We start from the raw sequence: 18897 nt of genomic DNA on the forward strand, positions 1-18897 counted from the left end.
CTGTTGGGGTCGAGTTTTACTGATTAGAAAGATGAAACCTGATAATCTTTGCCTGGAATATACTGCATTCAGAAGTATAGTGGAATAAAGTCAGCCAGGCCGACATCAAGAGACAAACAACACTCTTCACACTTAAATCTTTACAAACAATTTGAATGGGGGGATTTTCACCTTTCATGTTTCGCTGAAAATACTCAATCAAGCACACTTATGCAGATCAATTATTTATGAATCAAATTGTTTCCTCAAAGATCTTAACGTTGACATCTACTGACACTGAAGATGATGCAGATGAGTCCAAGGGGCTCACTCACTCTCCTAAACAACATCCTGCAAAAAAAGGCTATTATCTGAAATCAATACATTTTCTCTGAAGACTAAATAGGCAGTTTTCCTGTCAGTGATAATAACAACTGGCTGTTAGTTCAACTACATTTTAAATTAAAAGTCTGTAATATGTTAATATTTTTTACAAAAGTTTGATGAGTTTGACATCATTTGACCTCACACATTACATCATCCATAAAGGTGTGGATATTTGAAATGAGATAGATGCTTCGTTCCTCCTCATTATCGTCAAATATTACCCCATATGTTACATTGCGTGAATGTTATGAAATGCAACATTCAAACTGGCATATAAATATGAATATTTTTTAATGTTTTAGATTTTAGTATTGGAGATCCTTAATATCTTTCTGTCTAAAGTCGATTTTTGGTCTATTTTAAGAAGACGTGTATTGTTTGTAGTGATCTATTAATGCAATTGCAACAAATTGGCAGCTACCATGGTCCATCAATGAGGCCTAACTGGTTCTACTCTAATCTCTCTAGAGGCTTTTGGAATATATTCATTTTATATGAACGGCATTTCAACAACAATAAAGAACCAATGTCTGCGTCAGATGTTCTTTAGAAATTTGTATTATTGTACAAAGATAACAAGAACTGTAGGAGTAACCTTTTGTAATGCATTTCTTTGTCAACACTACACAACATTCTGAAGTAAGACAAGTTTTTTATGAGATCAAATTCTGACCTGATGTTCTGACAGATTCTTCTTCAGCTTGTCTTACATTGCAGGGCTGTAATATTAATGTTGCTCTCTGTCCTGCACCTCTCGCCACCTCTCTGTTTCTCTGGTAACTCAGACCAAATGCTTTCCTCAAGATCCATATCATATTTATACTGTTTTTTGGCAAACTGTTTGCACACATTAGCACTGGATGATCTTGAGTCTGTACTTATATCACTCATTATAAGAGTCAAGTTCTCGCAAAGAGATGTTTTCTCTGACACAACCAATATTTTCAACATTATTAGAAATAGCAACTATGTTTACTTCCATGCGTATCAAATAAAGTGGAATATCAAATATTCCTATCAGGTTCATTTTCATCCCCTTATGTAATAAAGAGGAAAAACTGAAAATAAAATCAACTGCATTAAATTACAACCAAAGATGCTCGCTTCTAAAGGAATGCACATGTATTTATTTTACAGTAATGTGCTTCATTTGAATGATAAACAGTGTATTATATGAGGATTAATGCAGTGTGGCATGCATCATAATTATCTTGACAGACACATAATGGATTTGGGTCTCTTTAAAAAAAAAATGTATCATTTAAATCCAGAGCCTGAATTAGCGAGGTAAATTGTGAAATTATAAACCTCTATTTTACTCAATCAGGCGAGTGGAAATATATTATCATGTGCATATAGAATTTATGTAGAGTATTTATTTCTTTCTCTCTCTTTCTACATTTCTTGTCTGTTAGTAGTACTTTTGTGTGTCTCTCTGTAGCCATTTTGTGCCACTTCAGACTTGTATATACTATAATATTTTTTTAAGTCTGTTTGGAGTGGATTTGTGTCAAATTTTATTTGTTTTGATAATCTTTATAGTTGTTTTTAGTTTCTTGGTAGTTGTTGGTTCCGTTAAGATATAAAAAAAGCACAACTATTCCATGATTTTTATAACTTCAGACGAAAAGAAAAAGCAAATAATGATTCAAAGGGAGCCAACAAAATGGAACCTCGAACAAACACAGGAGAAATGATACATGTAAAATGATTTAGAACAGTAAATAATATTAATGATTTGATAATAAGATATAACAAATATGATGCTTAGTTTCAAAATGTTCTCAAAGGAGGGACATTTATTTGTGCAAAAGTATTGACATTGAGAAATGGGACAACTAAAACTATAACATTTTTATTGGAAGCTAAAAAATTTGCACCATCAGCAAACGCGGTCATCCTTATAAATCCTAAACTTTTAATTTAATTCAATTAAAAAAATCAGGCAGCACTATTTTGACATGTGACCAACAAATACTACAATTTGTTCATGTATCGTAAGAAGCAGCACTGACTGAGCTCTCTCATAGGTTTGACATCATAGTTAATACTTTCTCTGGGCTTCAGAAGAGGGTTTTCCTTTAGGTGCCACAATAAGAGTCCTTTTCCAACAGGGTGGACATCTCCATCCATGACATGTCCCACTGCACCTCCGTCACATCCTGCTTGGTCTCAGGCAGCACCTCTGCTGGAACTTCCTGCTTGGAAACTGGCCAGCAGCTCCAAGTGCAAAACTTCTGGTACCTTCAAGAAAATACAACAGGCAGTGAATCATTTACTTCACCACCTGTTGGGCTTGTCGTTAATGCAGTAGAAAGTAGGAAGTCAAGACGGGTGAAGATTTTATAAATACTAACCTGTAGTGACAAAGTAGCCAAACAGTCAAAGGAATGAGGATCAGAAGTAGGACCCCACATGAAGCAATGATCCATTTCCAGGAACCTGATCAAAACAACAAATAATATTTGTTTAAATAAATAAAACTGTAATAATAACAACAACTGATCGGATTTCCAATAAACATGGCGGACAGATGTGGTAAGTGTCAGGAAAGGACCCAATGTATTTTGGTAATAAGCTGGTCCGGCAATTTTTTATCTCTTTCTTTAACATTGTGCTTTTAAACGTTTTCCCAGGGAATAATTCATGGACCTAAATGAAAAAAATCTGCCGCATGTAGAGGACTGATATCTATGAGTGTGTGAAATTTGGTGCAGCTTGATTGAATTTAAGGGGACTGTTGGGCCTTGGTGAATATGCGCTCTACTGAGTCCCATTCTAATTTCTTTCATCTCATTGGATCCTGAGGGATCTTCCTGATGAAATTAGACCTTGATGAAAAGACAGGGCAGGAGGAGAACCTGACTACCAAAAGGCTTCACTAAATAATGGGAAATTTGTTGATTAATATTGAGTATTTCCTCCAAAACAAGTAAATGTATATAAATAAGAAAAATACCAGTGGAGGCTGGAGTCTCCTCTGATGTGAAGTTTCCTAAAAGACACAACAGTTGTTATGTGACACTGATCCACTTTTATAGAACACACAGCAGAGCGATGATGTTCAGCTGACCTCTGTCCGGTCTCACTGATAACCAGCTGTCTGGACTCTGCATCTGTCTGTCGTGGGACGCACACCTGTAGAAGCCTTCATCTTCCTGTGTCACATTCTGAAGAGTCATCTTTATGACTCGGTCTGAACCGGACGAACTGTTTGAGTCAATCAACGCTCCGTTTTTAAAGAAGCTGGTTAGTTTGTGTTTGCCGCTCTGATACTGACAACACAAGGTGACGTCGTCACCCGCAAACACAGGGGAGGCTTGGGTCTTCAGGATGATGTCGCCATCTGTTGGACAAAGATAGAAGGCAGGGTTGAACTCTCACTTCTTTTATGTTACCTGTGTATTAAATACATTAAATAGCAGGTGGTTTCTTCCTGGGTTTGTCCTGAAATTTCTCTGTTACACAAGACTCACAGCTTACTGTAATGTTGACTGCGTTGCTGCGGCCCCCGGCGCCCTCACACCAGTACAGTCCACCGGTCCCACTGGCAGCAGTGAACACAAATGCTTCAGACTTGTAAGGGCTCACGCTACCTCCTGGTGGTGAATAGTGAACGGTGAGGTTTGAGGTCCCTGCTTTAAGGTCAGGAGAGAAATGCAGCAGCTTCCACCCTGAGGAGTTAGTCTGAGATGTGGGGCACTGCAGAGTGAAACGCTCCCCACTGAACATCTGTCTGGTGTCGGGAGTCAGAGAGAGCGAGTGAGGGGGCAACTCTAGGACAGAGGTATATAGAGAGAAAAAGAAAAGGGGAGAGAAGATGAGAGAAGGAACAGAAACAGTCTTTTTTCAGACGTATCCTGGTTTGACGATTGTTCAATCTGTAATGGACACATGGGGCCATAACTGAAATAGCCACATATCTTGACAAAATTTCAGCACCAACACAAAAACAGAGATGTGTTTGGCATAGTCAGAAAGTTTGGACAACCAATCAGTGATGAGTAAAGTCATATGAAAGCTATCCATCGATGTGTCTGCCATCGTTACCTCCGCCGTTTTCCCAGGGAGCAATTCACGGATCTTGAAGGGGAAAAAAAATCTGGCACATTTATGGAACTAATATCTATGAGTGAGTGTAGCAGCTTGATTGAATTTAAGGGGACTGATGGGCCTTGGCGGAGGTGCGCTCTACTGAATGCCCTTCTAGTTTTAACTGTAAATCTCTGCTGTCTGTGAAACTTGTGCTCTCACTTAATGTGATTTGCATTCAGCTGAACTCTAATCTCCATACTTGCTCGACTGTAGTCCCTAAAATCACCTTTGCCTACACTGCAATAACAGTTATACATTTAGGAAACACCCTTCTCATGTGATAAACTGCCAAACCCAGTCAACATGAATTTCTCCAGTAGGGCTCAGATTGCCTTTTTAATTCCTACATGAACAACATAAAACCAACAATGTATCTAATGCAACATAAAGTCCAACTACACCATTTGTTTGCTGCTTGGCAACAGCTGAGTCCTGCTCACTGTTGTTAAAGCAGGAGAAAGGCTTCACATCTCACAGTGGCGACATAGGATTTTATAATAATGAGGAATATTAGCAATGAGTAATAAAAGGGTGTAAAATACGATGACTTCTACAATGTGAAAGTGTTTCCTCTGCAGACAAACTTGCCCTTATAATAACCTTGCTCAAAAGGACACTAATGCTTTTAAAGGTAATGGGAGATGGCTCTCTGATTGGTTTATTGCATGTTATGCCCAAAACACAACTCTGAATAGTAAAGAGACAAAACAAATCATGTGTCGGGTGCAGCAACATTTTGTAATAAATCATGTACTACAGTGACAGTTGTTTTTATTTTTGGATTCAATGTTTGGCCAACATTTTTATGACAATTTTTATGATGATGAATAATGAAGATATCCTATTCATAATAAATATACATTATATTTGACAGTTTGACATTTTGACTTTGACCTGTCCGGGGTGTTCCCTCTGACCTAATGTCAACTGGGGTTGGCTCCAGGGACCCTCAAAGGATAAGAGGTATGGATAGGTGCATGGATGGACATGTTTACATTTTATTGTTGCAAAACACAGCAGTCATGAAGCGGAAACAAGCTTAAATGAATAAACACATTATTGAAAAGACTTCTGACAGTTTTCTGATCAATTAGAAATAGTATAAACCATGTTTTTACCCATGATAGGGAGGAGTGACTGAGGTGTTTTGAGGAAACACGGAGCATGTGTCTCTGCATTAGTCAGTTTGAGACTACACCTCGGTACTCATCTGATTCGTCCTGTGAAAAGCAGAAACCTGATGCCGCGCTGCAGAGGCTGCAGTCGTAGCTGCTGCTCACCTGACACTCTGAGCCAGACCGGCCGGGCCTTCAGCACCAACTCAGTCTGGTTCTCCCGACCCTCAGCTTGGCACCAGTACCTGTCGCCGTCCTCCCTTGTTACCGCGGTGATGAAGTAGCTGTCACCAGAGACCAGGTGCCTGGGGGTGGGAGCCCTGTGTGGTTTGGACCTGAACCACCGGTAGCTCTTCACGAAAGCAGAGAGTGACTCCACTGTGCACTGCAGGAGCACACTCTCACCCAGGTAGATGTTTGGCCCTGGGGGCTTCACAGAGACACTGGCCTCAAGAGATCCTGCAGGAACAGGGGAGGCTACATTATGGACTTTTTCATGCCTGTGTCAAATGTACTGTATCTTTGTGTCGGACAGGGGGACACAGATTCATTCATCTGCCAGTACCTTTAAATGCAGCAACATGGAGAACTACACCTGAAACACAGAGAAATTGAATTTGATGTGATTTGAAGGCGTGATACGTTTTAATACAATAATAATAAACGGGTAAACAGTGGCTTGCAGTCCCTGAGGGGGGGGCTTTAACAGTCCATCTACTGACTTGAACATGTTGACCTTTACACGTTCTCGGTATCTACTGCAGTGGTCGGCAACTGAGTCAAATCTTGGGTCAAAATCACCACTAGATCCTTTCCATAATTTGCATTTATTATCTCCCCATATTGGACTGGCACAGACATTCGTATTTTGTCTACAAAGTAAAAGCACAACGTTCATATTGTTGCTGTAATGTTTTATACCAAGCGTAATTACAGAGCTTAATTTTGAAAAGTTGTGAACTTGGGTCTGAAGATTGTGAAAAAAAAGAATCACTGAGGCACAAGGGCCTCATTAAAATGAACACAACATTTTCTAACTTCACTCAGCTTATAAACAGCTCTGCACACAACGCCCAGCACCCAAACATAAAAACTGACTTTGAGGAGGACTGACTAATGACAAGGAATAATTTTAGTAGTAAAGAAGAAGTAACACCACATCTGATGGTTTTGATCCCCCAGAAGAAAGTCAGTCATGGTACACCGCTGAGTTTGGATTATATAACCAAACCAAAAAAAAGAGGTAATCACTTCTGGTGCATAAAGTATGTCTAAATAAAAAAATAATAGCAGTCTATGATGCTTTGAAGTCACATACCATCCGAGCCAACAGACACACACGTGCACGCACACAGTCAAACACACAAACACACACACACAGTCATGTTACTGCCACACAGTGCAACAGAGAGGAGAGTTTCCTAGTCCTTAATGAGACTGTTTAGACAGTTACCATCCCCATGGGAACAAAAGGAATGTGCACACATTCCCCTGTATTTTCATTCACACACACAGACAGACAGACACACACACACACACACACACACACACACACACACACACACACACACACACACACACACACACACACACACACACCCCCCCCCACACACACACACACACACACACACACACACACACACACACACACACACCCCCCCCCCACACACACACACACACACACACACACACACACACACAGTACAGTAGTACAGTTAACATCAACATAACTCATGGCTGTTGTGGATGGAGCAGTAATCACGGGGATTTGACAGACTTGTCCAAATCATTTACATTAGCCCTGTTCACATTCTGGCTGGTGCACATCATTTTCAATTTTTTCACCTTTCAAATTTCCCAGCTGCTGACTTAAATTAGTCAGCGCACCGCACCAATGCACCAAATAACATAGCACAGCTTTTGAGTTGACGTTAGCTCTGACAACTTAATGTAGACACATGTTTTTATATAACAAAACTGGATTTTCAGTCAGTTTATCTGTGGTACTCACCCAGCAGTGAGGACAAAAAGATGATGTTCATTCTGATGAGCATTTAAAGTCCAAGGTTGAATGTGCTATTCCTCTTCTTTTTCTTTTACAGATAATGTGATAATAGTCGATTTGGAGATATCCACCACTGAAAGGGATGTAGCCTCTATTTCAGAAGTCCAGAGCAGGTTTTAGGTGGAAACTATAAGACAGAGAGTAACAGCCCTGAGTAGGAGTTTTATCGGACAAACATAGTAAATTACAGACAGAGATGGTCATCTTGGTGGAGGCTTTTCCTTCCTCTGTCCAGCAGTTAATAGGCGGAGCAATCAGACCACAGGATAGAGTGGTAGGCAGATTTCAAACGACAATACAAAAAGCTCTACTCTTTGCCCATAAAAACAAAAATCACATGTGACCTCACGAAAATGTCCTACTAATTTGAAAGTACTTATTCACTTTCCCCTTATTCTTTGCTTTGACTTCTGTTTGCTTCATGCGTCCTGCTCATGCTAAATCCATCTTCTTGTTTTAGTGCTTGGTTGTATTTTATTATCCCTTGTTCTGCTCTATTTATATCCTGCTCTTCTTTCCAGTACATGCTGTCAATGCTTCTTTTCCCTTTGGAGATTGATTCATTTTATTCAGTATAATCCAATCAGATACAGTCAAATAAAGTTTAATTAAATTAAATGATGAGAACCGCAAACCACAGTCAGTTTGATTCTTGCCCTGCGAGTGGCACATTACTTTGATCCAGTCTGAAATATTTCAACAAATATGGGAAGGATTGCCATGAAATTTGGGTCACACGTGCATGTACAGTTCATGGGATAAACTGTGAAAAGTCACAGTGCCATTAGAGCCGATTTCAGACATGAAAATTGGGTCGGGACATTTTGGTGCTGGCAGAAACTTAGGTCAAAGGCCAGAGAATCCATTTTTAAATCCAAACAGACGAACCAAAGGAAAATCTGAGCTGAAAAAGCTATTTTTACACTCAATGGGAAGTTGCATCATCATTTGACGACACAAATCTACACATTATGTGTGCAGGGCCGCCAAAGGAATTTTGAGTGTAGTCCCTCTTTAAACTATTAGTACCGTAACCATCAGTCCCACTCATAGACTGTTGATAAAGATGGACAACATAACAGCTTCCCAAATGTGGAAACGTGTCTCTATCACAACCTGGTGGCTGGCTGCAGTATATATAATAAATCTCACCTACTCAATGCTAATGTACAGGACATGGAACAAACAAAAAATTCAAAGCACATGTCAAATTACTCAGAGATGGTTTCTGTCATTTTTGGATCGTTCTCATCAGACTGATGTTTGTTCAAGGGCTAGTCTCTCCAGTTTGTTCGAATTGAGTTATCGTCATTCACTGACATGTGATTGGTCCAGCACATGTATCAGTTAAGACTCCAACTGGCAAAATGGCAGCGTTCATATCCAGGATATCTTGGCTTCTTTTCTGGATAGAAGGAGGAAGTGGAGACGTGTCATCCATCTTTATATACAATCTATTGTCCTACTGTTCATTGGTTATTTAAGTAGAAAACATTAGCCCTTATAAAGTTGGTGAAAGTATTGTACTGATCAGTATTATTGGACAACATGTCCCAGGGGCTCATGGGACTGTTGGGTGTGTTGTTGATGTGTTGTTTGTATCCATTGTTTTGATGGATATATGGTTTATGTTCGGACTTGGTTCAAGTGGGTTTTGTGTATTTGTGTTTGCTGGTTGGTTAGTGTTGTGCTCATTTGAGTTCTCTTGTGCAGCCACCGGGACTATGGGATGTAGTAGTGTCTGTGATGGGCTCCAGTCACTGTTCATGTGAGAGGTGCAAATAACTCACCAAGCTTGTTGTCCTGTATGTGAAGTATTGAAAGAAAACATCTCTGTGCAAACCTCTTCACTCTCACACATCCTCGCCACAGTATCTTTCAGATGAGCAGTGTAAGTTCCAAAATTTCTGTTAGGACTCTAAATATAAATCTTATAATCTAGAATAATAAACTCTTTTGGTTACAGTACTGAAGCAGTTTCAGCTTTCATTGCACCTCATCAACTTTTTATCCCTTTTAGAGCCAAACTACATCATCTGTGATTTGTGTTGAGCTCCGTTTTCTCAGGTAAGTTACAACTACAGCTGCCAGCGGGTCCCTGGGAGCGATCCCCGCCCACTTCCCCACCTCATCCCTGCCTCCACCCCTCCGTCTCTCCCTCCTCCTCCCCCACATCCAGGCAGCCTCCCCAGCATCCAAGGGGTCTGTTCCAGGAAGCGCGTCGGGCTGACGGCTCCTCTGCTGGAACGACTGAAGGGTGGAGAGAGAGAGAGAGATAGAGAGAGAGAGAGCAAGAGCATCCCTCCTGTCCATCCCTGTGTGTGTGTGTGAGAGAGAGAGAGGGAGGTTGAGAAGAGCAGCAGCATCAGGAGGAGGAGGAGGTGGAGGAGGGGTGGCTACAGGAGAGAGGAGCAGACATGGCATCTAAAGAGATCACTGCCTCTGGTTTCGTCAGTGTGAGCAAAGATATCTCAGGTGGGTCAAAACACCGCGGCTCGCTTGTGTGTGTGTGTGTGTATTTGTGTGTGTGTGTGTGTGTGAGTGTGTGTGTGTGAGAGTGTGATTGTTGCTGCTCCGGGTCTCGTTGCGGGCTGTGACCGGGGTGTGTGCGCTCGGGCTCGGGATGCCTCTCCTCCGCGCGTCGGGCGGCGGAGCCTGCGACCGAACAGACGCATTGGACCATTGTCATTAGCTGCACCTTCCCCATGCTGCTCCTCCTCTCCTCCGTGCATGTGCATGTCCAATTCAATGTGCATGTGAATCCTTGCAGTGCGTGGTGATATACAGTACGAGGCTTTACATCTGCGCCTCAGGCTGGATCAGGTGAAGAGAAACCACAGGCAGCCTTAGGCCAGAGGGGGAGAGGGGCGTTGTGGAGATGATGTACTCATGCTCCTTTCACGTGTTTCCTCTTTTACACCCTCATTTCTTCTTCTTCTTTTTCTTTTTCTTCTTCTTCTTCTCCACCATTCACTATTTTCTATATTGTTTCTGCACTCTGATTCACACGTGCATGTGTGCGTGTGAAAGTGAGGAGACACAGACAGAGGCAGATGTTCAGTCTCCTGCCAACAAAAATACAAGGGCCATAAAAAAAGCTGACAGACAAATATTTATTTTATTTTCTCAAACAGCAACAGACATGAATGGAGCCTCGTGCACATGCACAGACACTCACGCACAGAGCAATCCAGTGCACACATGCTCAGGGTGGCAGGGACTCTGCTGCTGTGTTAATTACTCCTAATGGCTCTATTAGGCACACTGTGATGATTAATCCAGTGGAATCCCTGCTTCTTCATTCAGTCACCTGCCGGGTAGCTGCACTTCCTTCACGCTCTGTCTCTTCCCACTGACTGAGGGGGTCAGGGGCCACCGTGGCCCCGGTGGCCTGCAGGCCGCACAAGGTCACCTGAATGAGACTGGGGTCTAGACCTCTTCCCTGGATGCAGTGGATGGTTATTGTCGGTTTAATGTTTTTGTCTGTGCCCCAGTCCTTTGGCTTTCAGATTCCAAAACAGCAGACAGCGATCTTGAAGCAAAAAGAAAAAAAGACACTTTTTGGAAGATGAGCTGGGCAGCATGGTGGTGTGGTGGTTAGCACTGTTGCCTCACAGCAAGTGGGCATGGTCTCCCTGTGTCTGCGTGGGTTTGCTCTGGGGAGTCTGGCTTCCTCCCTCAGTCCATGAGTGTACAGATTGGTCCTGGATGTACGCCGTCTCTCTGCCCAACGTCAGCTGGGTTTGGCACCTCCAATGTGAGGATAAGCAGTATAGATAATGGATGGATGGATAATGGTGTTTCAGGGTTTTGAAAGCAAACCAAAGCTTCATCTCATCTAACTTCACACTTAGCTTCACTCAGATATTACTGCATTGTAAATGACTTATTCATTATGTATCCATGCAGAGCTGTTCAAGTCTTGATGAGCACTGGAAGCGCTTCACAGTACAGTTCTTCATTCACCCGTTCAACCATTAATACAGTGCATCTATGTGCAGCTCTTTCTCTATCACGCATCAGCCACACACAGCCGACGCAGGGGCAATTTGGGGTTCAGTGTCTTGCCCAAGGACACTTCGGAATGCAGAATGGAGGAGCTGGGGATCGAACTACTGAACCTCTGCTTAGTGGACATGGACAACCCACTTTACCTCAGCAGCTTTACCTTTTCAACAATGGTGGAAGATGCACTTAGGTCTGTTAGTTGAGTAAAGGGGTGTTCATAGATTTAATCTAAAACAATTCATATGACAAGGAAGGTAGATTTACACAATGCATCACGTATTTGTTATTTGATGCTTCTTATTTATTCTACTAGTAGAATAAATAAGAAGCATCAAATAACAAATACTAGTAGGTACAGTGCTTGGGTAAATTTGCCCCTCAAAGACTTTTGTGCCCCTAAAATATATATGTATATATGCATAAATACCTCTCCATAAACAGGAAGACTTGCTTTACTATCCAGTGTGACTGTATCAACTCTAGAGCCAAACTCCACTGTCCAGGCTTTGGTTTATCGATTTTGCTCATAAACTTGTCAGTCGGGATGCAGTGCAGGCCCAGTAATGGAGAGGCTGAATCAGGTATTTCCTGCCAGTGACTGTATGTTTCTGTGATATGTAGTGTTGGCGCCGTGTGTTCTCATCCTATGAGACACGTCCTCCTCCTCCGCAGTTCCGTGCTGTATATACAAGTCAGGGGTCACAGTCGCCACAGTGATGCTGTTTGACAGGAACCGCTCTCGGTGAATCATCTGTTGCTCGAACGTGTCAAAAGGAAAAGACGGGAGCATATTGTGGGATAATTATGGTGACACTACAAGCTACCGTTGCTTTTTAATTCCATCATGGTGAGCTGAGATGAGTATCAATCGTGAATGCATGAAATCCGGGCACCGTCCCTTTGAATGTGTTCTGGATCATAAACCCTGCTTCTATGTTACATGCTGATTATATTCATTTGCATATCAAAGGAATGTCATTCATTTATGATAAAGGATAAATACAGGTTCAGACGTAAGTGGATTATTTCATCAAGTGAAATGTCAGGAGGAGTCTGTTCAAACGAGTCAGATATATTCCTTAGTTATTAGATTGAGACGAACTTACAAGCACATATCCACACAAAGGTCAAGGTGTGATTTGATTCATTTAAATGTGTTTAGCTTGTAAGGTTTTGTTCGTTTCAATATTAAAGCCAATGCAGTGAACATCTAGCGACACTCTTGCTCTGGAGCTGTCGTGTCCTACAGAGTAAATATGCAGCATATTCAGAAATCCCAAAACCTCATTTTCACATAAGTAGGTTTGGATACTGATGTCAGCTCACTGAATATGATGCATTAAGTACTACATCCTGCTTGCAAGCATTGCAGCAAAAACATGTATTTAAAAATATGTGTATCTATCTACATGTTTAGGTTTATTGTGTCGGAATTTAATTATTATTTTTATTATTTATTATGTATCATTCGTTTGGGGATGTGAGGGTTACCAGTTTCACAGCCAACCATGGTAATATTCCTGATGGTTAGATGTACTGAATCATTATTCGGTTGGTACTGTAAGAGCATGAGCTGCTGATGCTCTGGACATAAAATCCACTGTCACCAAATTGTGTGTGTGAAACAGATAAGTTCATATTTAGTCCAGACTCTGAGACATTAAGGGTCGATGTCTGCACTTAACTTAACGAGGTGTTGACCGCTCGCTTGTCTTTGTTGTTAGTTCATATGTCATCAACCTCGGATGATACGTGCACATGACTATGTTCATAATGTTTGTTTTTATGTGCACATTTGATTATATGTGTAAGGTTTCAATTCAAACCTGCATTTCACGAAGATTTCATTGTAAAACAAAAAGCTTCTTTAGTGAGCCTTCCTTCCTTCTTTAATGTTAATGTGCACATTTGATATGTTGCCATATGGGGGTGTTCATATTTTTGTTTATTATAAACAAATTAATTTAAATTTAAAACTTGGTGATATAACTTCAGGTTGTGTTTCAATACCTTTTGATAATTTTCACCACATCTAATAGTAGAGCGACAATACTGATAATCAAGATAATTAGTTTCATTTCTAGATGTGTTGTATTTCTAACTTTATTTATACCAAACGATTTAGAATTGTGTCATAAATGAATGATTCAATGCAGGAGGGTGTTATGTTTTTGTTATGTAACTAACTGTATTTCCAATAGATCTATCAATACAGAACCAATCTGATTTTTTATATCGGTCTAAGTAATGTTATTGTTTTCTGACAAATTAGTGGCTGTTGAGAAAGTAGCAACACACATTAAAAAATCTAATATAAGTGGTTTGAAAAATAGTTGGCAGTAATAGCATTTTTATTACATGCAGTGACATTTTTGGTTTAGAGAAAAATGCTGGTTTTTGATGACTCAAGCAGAGAGAATGTGCTCCCTAAGTGTGTGTGTTTTTCTAACTTTATACTGTGTGTCTCTGTGTTGTGGTTTTCATCCACAGAAAGCATCAGGAAGATCATCGATAAATCATCTATCAAGTTTGTTTGTGGCATTAAGCTCGACACCAAAAACGGCAAAACGGAGGACAGGATACTGGTGAGTGTCTGCGTTCAGCCTGCTCTCTTTTAACCGGCCTCTGTTTCACACTCATAATGGGTTGCTGAGGTAGAGGAACACATTATTCACGCTTCCTAAGCAGTCTGATGCATTTATCATGTATGTACACTTGTGTTTGATGTTAGCCCCAGTTGCAGTGTAAATGGATCTCAGCCACAGAGATGATATCCATGAGAGCAGAGACAGCAGCTCTCCATGATTTAACAGTGAGAGTGGATGTCTTGGATTCTGTGGTCAGCTGCTTTACGACTGCTGCTGCCCCACTGCTGCTGGTGGCTTGTCAGGATGAATACTGGATAGACGGTATCTGTGGGAGCGGCTGTGGATTCCTCTGTGTCTGCAAGTCCCACTGTGGAGGCAGTGGGGCGCTGAGCCGCTCACAGCCTTTGATTCAGGGGTGCTTTCATCAGAGAATATGGGACAGAGATATAAAGTCAATGTGAGTGAGTGAAGCTCAGCCAGCTATCTGGAAAGAATCTGGGGCAATGAGCTCTTCCACCATGGACCAGAAATTACACTGGACCTTGGATCAATGCCAGTGTTTGCACAAGCAAACACACACCCTGTGTCTGCGGGGGTTCGTCCACACAGGCCGCATATATACAGCAGGCTGTATTGATTGAGTGCTCCTTTAAAACCATGTCTGTGTGAGGACGCTCTCATTCTAAGCCCTGAGTTGCTTTTACACTGTTTAAAAGACTCACGACTGGACTTGCACCTCCTGCATTCCCCCGTCTTCGCCTTGGCAAAGCCGCGCTTTCACTCGATGAATGCTTTAATGATTCATCGTGTGGCAAGGACAGGCTGTTAGGAGAGTTTCTGCATGTACAGACTTTGATTTTCAGACACTTTGATATGTCTATCTGCCAGAAACATCTTTTCCAATAATCTCTTTCCAATCCATATCTCATTTGCTGCTTCCTCTTTAAAAGCTGAACTGGAGAGCCGGAGTTATCGCTCCTGCTGGGCGCGCACAGGCGCCGGGGAGATAGATTGGAGTTTGATCAAACCCCCCGGCTTAGCACTTTTTGGGAAAAGCTGAGCTTAAATGTGTTGAGGTTTTGTTTTGGTGTTTCGCAGAGAGATCAGGGTCGGAATTAAGGAAATTGACTGAAGCTTGTTTGGGGTTGTGATTCGCGGTTCTGCAGGTCACACGAACTTATCTCGCTCCCTCACAAAGGCTTCGCCCCAAACTGTCAAACCAGAGGAGATTAGAATATGTGTCCTGTTCCAGCGCTCATGCATAATTACACGCCACAATAATCATGACGTGCGTGTGGTCGCTCTCTGATGTGGGATCCTTCAACAAGTCTCTTTTGCTCTCTCTCCCGCTGCATCTCCAGGATTTTACTCCTGTTTACTCGAACACTGTCTGTTAACCAGCCCCCTCAACCGACTCAACAACGTAATGCCATGCAATCTGGTCGTTTTCAGACTAGTCCTTCAGACGGGGCAGATCTTCCTCTCTCTCTCCCTCTCTCCCTCTCTCCCTCTCTCCCTCTCTCCCTCTCTCCCTCTCTCCCTCTCTCCCTCTCTCCATTTCACATGCACATTGTGAGTGACTGTGTCAGACACCTCACATGCTGTGTGGGTGTAAGTGGCTGTCATCGTGTTGTTCTGACAGGCCTGAGTCAAGCTTGTGTCTCCCAAAAAAAAACAACAGTGGAGCGGGAGAGCTGTAATTGAATTAGTGCTTTTACATTTAGGAGAGACACATGAAGGTGGTGGGGGGGAGGCGTTTTAGAGAGAATGGAGTAAATGATTGGGAGTGATGGAGCAGAAGAGGAGAAGAAAAATAACCGAGGGCAGTTCTCAGTGGCTGGTGGAGAACAGGAGAAATGCCAGAGAAACACCTATTTTTATTTGCCTCAATGGAGAGACACACGGCGATCACTTTTCTTTCTGGGCATGTTTGCGACAAAAAACGTTGCCACTCAGGAAGAAGAATCTAACCCTAACCCTAACCCTAACCCTAACCCTAACAGACTTATCCAGCAGCTGCGTGACACAAATGTTCCCATGCCAAGAATAAGTGGGTACAGGCACATGTGCTGTGTGTGCTCCTTCAAATGAGGATGCACAATTACCCATAATACCCAGCAAAAATGCTAATGTGGCATCCTGACCCATAATTATCTGCTCTTCTGCTTTTGGAACAAATATTGTGAAAATGTAGGGACAGATAAATCTTACTACATAGAATCTGCAGCTCATTTAAAAGGCACACTTCACAGGTTATTGTATATAACAGTAACCTGTGCAGTTCTGAACCTGGGCTGTCTGTTTTCGGTGGGTGGTGATGCTGGTTGTAGATTTCTTTGTGAAACTGTAAAAGTGACCTGCTGCTGGACCTCAGAACCCGGGAGCTGCACCGCTGCTGCTGCACAAAGAGTTGTTCAATGAAAAGAACCCCGAACTGGAGAATCTGGTTGTTGTCATGAAAGCGCCCGTTGTCGTGTTTGAGATTGTAAATTGGTCTGGTCGCCTGTTTATTCAAAGTCTATTAATATTGAACATATCCAGTGTACAAATAGCAACAAATTCAACACTGCACGTCCTGCCACAAGTTGATAAGATGAATGTGTAAAGACAGACAGTGATTTGTGAAATTAGTAGATAAATGAGCCACTTTCATGTTTGTCCTGAGCAGAAGTAATGGAGTGCTAATGAAATAACATCTTGTAGTCTAAGAATGGGATTCAAACGTCACAACATGCCATCATTTCTCAGCGTGTATGCTAATCTATTAAAGTTATAAAAAAAAATTGTCTCTAACATGAAGGGCTTTCAGCTGAATCGATACGTGAATACTGACAGGACTCCTTATTTTCCATTCATCATTACCATGGAAACTACTGGGAATATTATCTCTCCACAGTGGGATATGATTGTAAATGACTTTGTCACAATCTTCATTTGGTTTGTGTCATTCTCTTTTTTTAGGTCCTCACGACATGGCGTCTCTATTTCCTGGCTCCAAAGGTTCCCGCTAAGGTACTTCTGTTCTCACCACCCTCTCTGCAGTTAATGTTCAGTTTGAAGCTATTCTGTCACTACGCTGACTGACACCCTGCCCACTGTATCCTTGACAACAGGTAGAATCCACCTTCAACTTCCTGGAGATTCGAGCTCTGAATTCACACCCTGATCACCAGGTGAGTTTTCACAATAACACTCTGCTCCACTGTTAGAGCTAATTGATATGCTGTACATTTGTATAATGGAGCGGTTACATCACTGTGGCTTTAAATGGATTATAAGAAACATTTAATGTAAAGTGCCTACAAGTGTCCCACGTATTGTACTTCCCTAACACCAAGAGTGGGACATTTCTAGGCATTTTGCCTGAATGATAAGTGCCTAGAAGTGTCCGGCTCATTCTGATAGGTCGGGACATTTCTAGGCATTTTGCTTTGATGTAAAGTGCCTTCAAGTCTCCCATGTATTGTATTTCCCTAACCAAAAGTGTGTGACATTTTCTTGCCTCGATGATAAGTGCCTAGAGGTGACCGGGTTATTCTGATTGGTCTGGACATTTCTTACCCCAAATTTATTTTATGTATAATGACCCTAAATGAAGAATTTGAAGTTGTAAAATCAAAATTAGAGCCAGATTGATACGGAGGGGTCGATGTAGATACTGATAGTAGGTAGTAAAAATGAATCAGCCGAGATACAAAACACAAAAATTGATATTAGCGAGTACATTTTTAAAGTTCTTGTTTATACTTCTAATCTGTGCATTACTTGCATATTATAATGAATACAATATTAGATTATCTTGAATTCTGTCAGTTATTTATTGTAAAATGTAAAATAAGTAATATTTTGAGATATTAGAGTGCAAGTGCTGCTGTTTTGTTGTGTGTAAATATTGTGTTGAGGTGAGCTGTCTTGCCTTCTAAAAAAAACTGTTCACTATTCTGTGAAGGTCATCATCGACACTGACAAGTGCAGCTTCTGCCTGAGGTTTGAATTGCGGGAACATGTCAATCATGTGGTCAGCCATATTAATTACGCTCTCTCTCGAATATTCAACAACTCCATTTTTGCGTAAGTACCACCATCTCACAGGAGAAAATCTGAGTGTATGTTCACTTATCTGTTATCAGAAGCTTTGAAGGGGAGTGACCTTTATTGGTGCAATTATCAGAGGAGAAATGATTTTTTACAGTGTCTGTGTTTCTTTTATCCGTGCAGCCCGTCCATCTGTCATTCTGACAGTGACCTTTCTGAAGGCAGCAGGAAGTATTCGCCCAGCTCTGAAACTTCAGTGGAAACCCAGAGGGCCTGTGGTAAAAGAGACATCATCTTCAAACATGGGAATCTGCACACATGCATTCACAGTCACACACACACACAGATACAAACATATCCACACCAGTTGTCAGACTGAAGAGGAAGTCGGCTCACTCAGTTATCAAATGCTCTTCCAGATGTTCTTTTTAAAAAGCTCCGTCACACAAATAAAAGACTGTTAATTTGGACAAATGTTTTTGTCTGCTTGTTGCTCTCTTTTCTTGCCTCTTATAGCTGCAGGAAGCAGCTGTTCACATCAGCTCTGATTATTTTTCTTTCTCTCTCTCTCTCTTTCACTCTCTCTCTATTTTCTTTTTTTTTAATCCTCCGTGCGCCCACTTCT

The 18897-nt window shown here is 41.6% G+C and overlaps 1 protein-coding gene across 1 annotated transcript in view; it reads left to right on the forward strand.

Moving 5' to 3' along the window:
• Nucleotides 1–10058: 10058 nt before the first annotated feature.
• The window catches only part of LOC133010709 (capping protein, Arp2/3 and myosin-I linker protein 3-like), a 35217-nt gene continuing 26378 nt past the window's right edge, over nucleotides 10059–18897 (forward strand). Inside the window, exons 1-6 of the mRNA XM_061078328.1 lie at nucleotides 10059–10116; nucleotides 14140–14234; nucleotides 17199–17249; nucleotides 17351–17410; nucleotides 18187–18308; nucleotides 18456–18550. Coding sequence (XP_060934311.1) covers nucleotides 10059–10116; nucleotides 14140–14234; nucleotides 17199–17249; nucleotides 17351–17410; nucleotides 18187–18308; nucleotides 18456–18550 — 481 coding nt within the window. The remainder of the gene's footprint in view (nucleotides 10117–14139; nucleotides 14235–17198; nucleotides 17250–17350; nucleotides 17411–18186; nucleotides 18309–18455; nucleotides 18551–18897) is intronic.

Source organism: Limanda limanda, chromosome 9 (genome assembly GCF_963576545.1).
Source record: "Limanda limanda chromosome 9, fLimLim1.1, whole genome shotgun sequence".
In the NCBI taxonomy this organism is placed as follows: Eukaryota; Metazoa; Chordata; class Actinopteri; order Pleuronectiformes; family Pleuronectidae; genus Limanda; species Limanda limanda.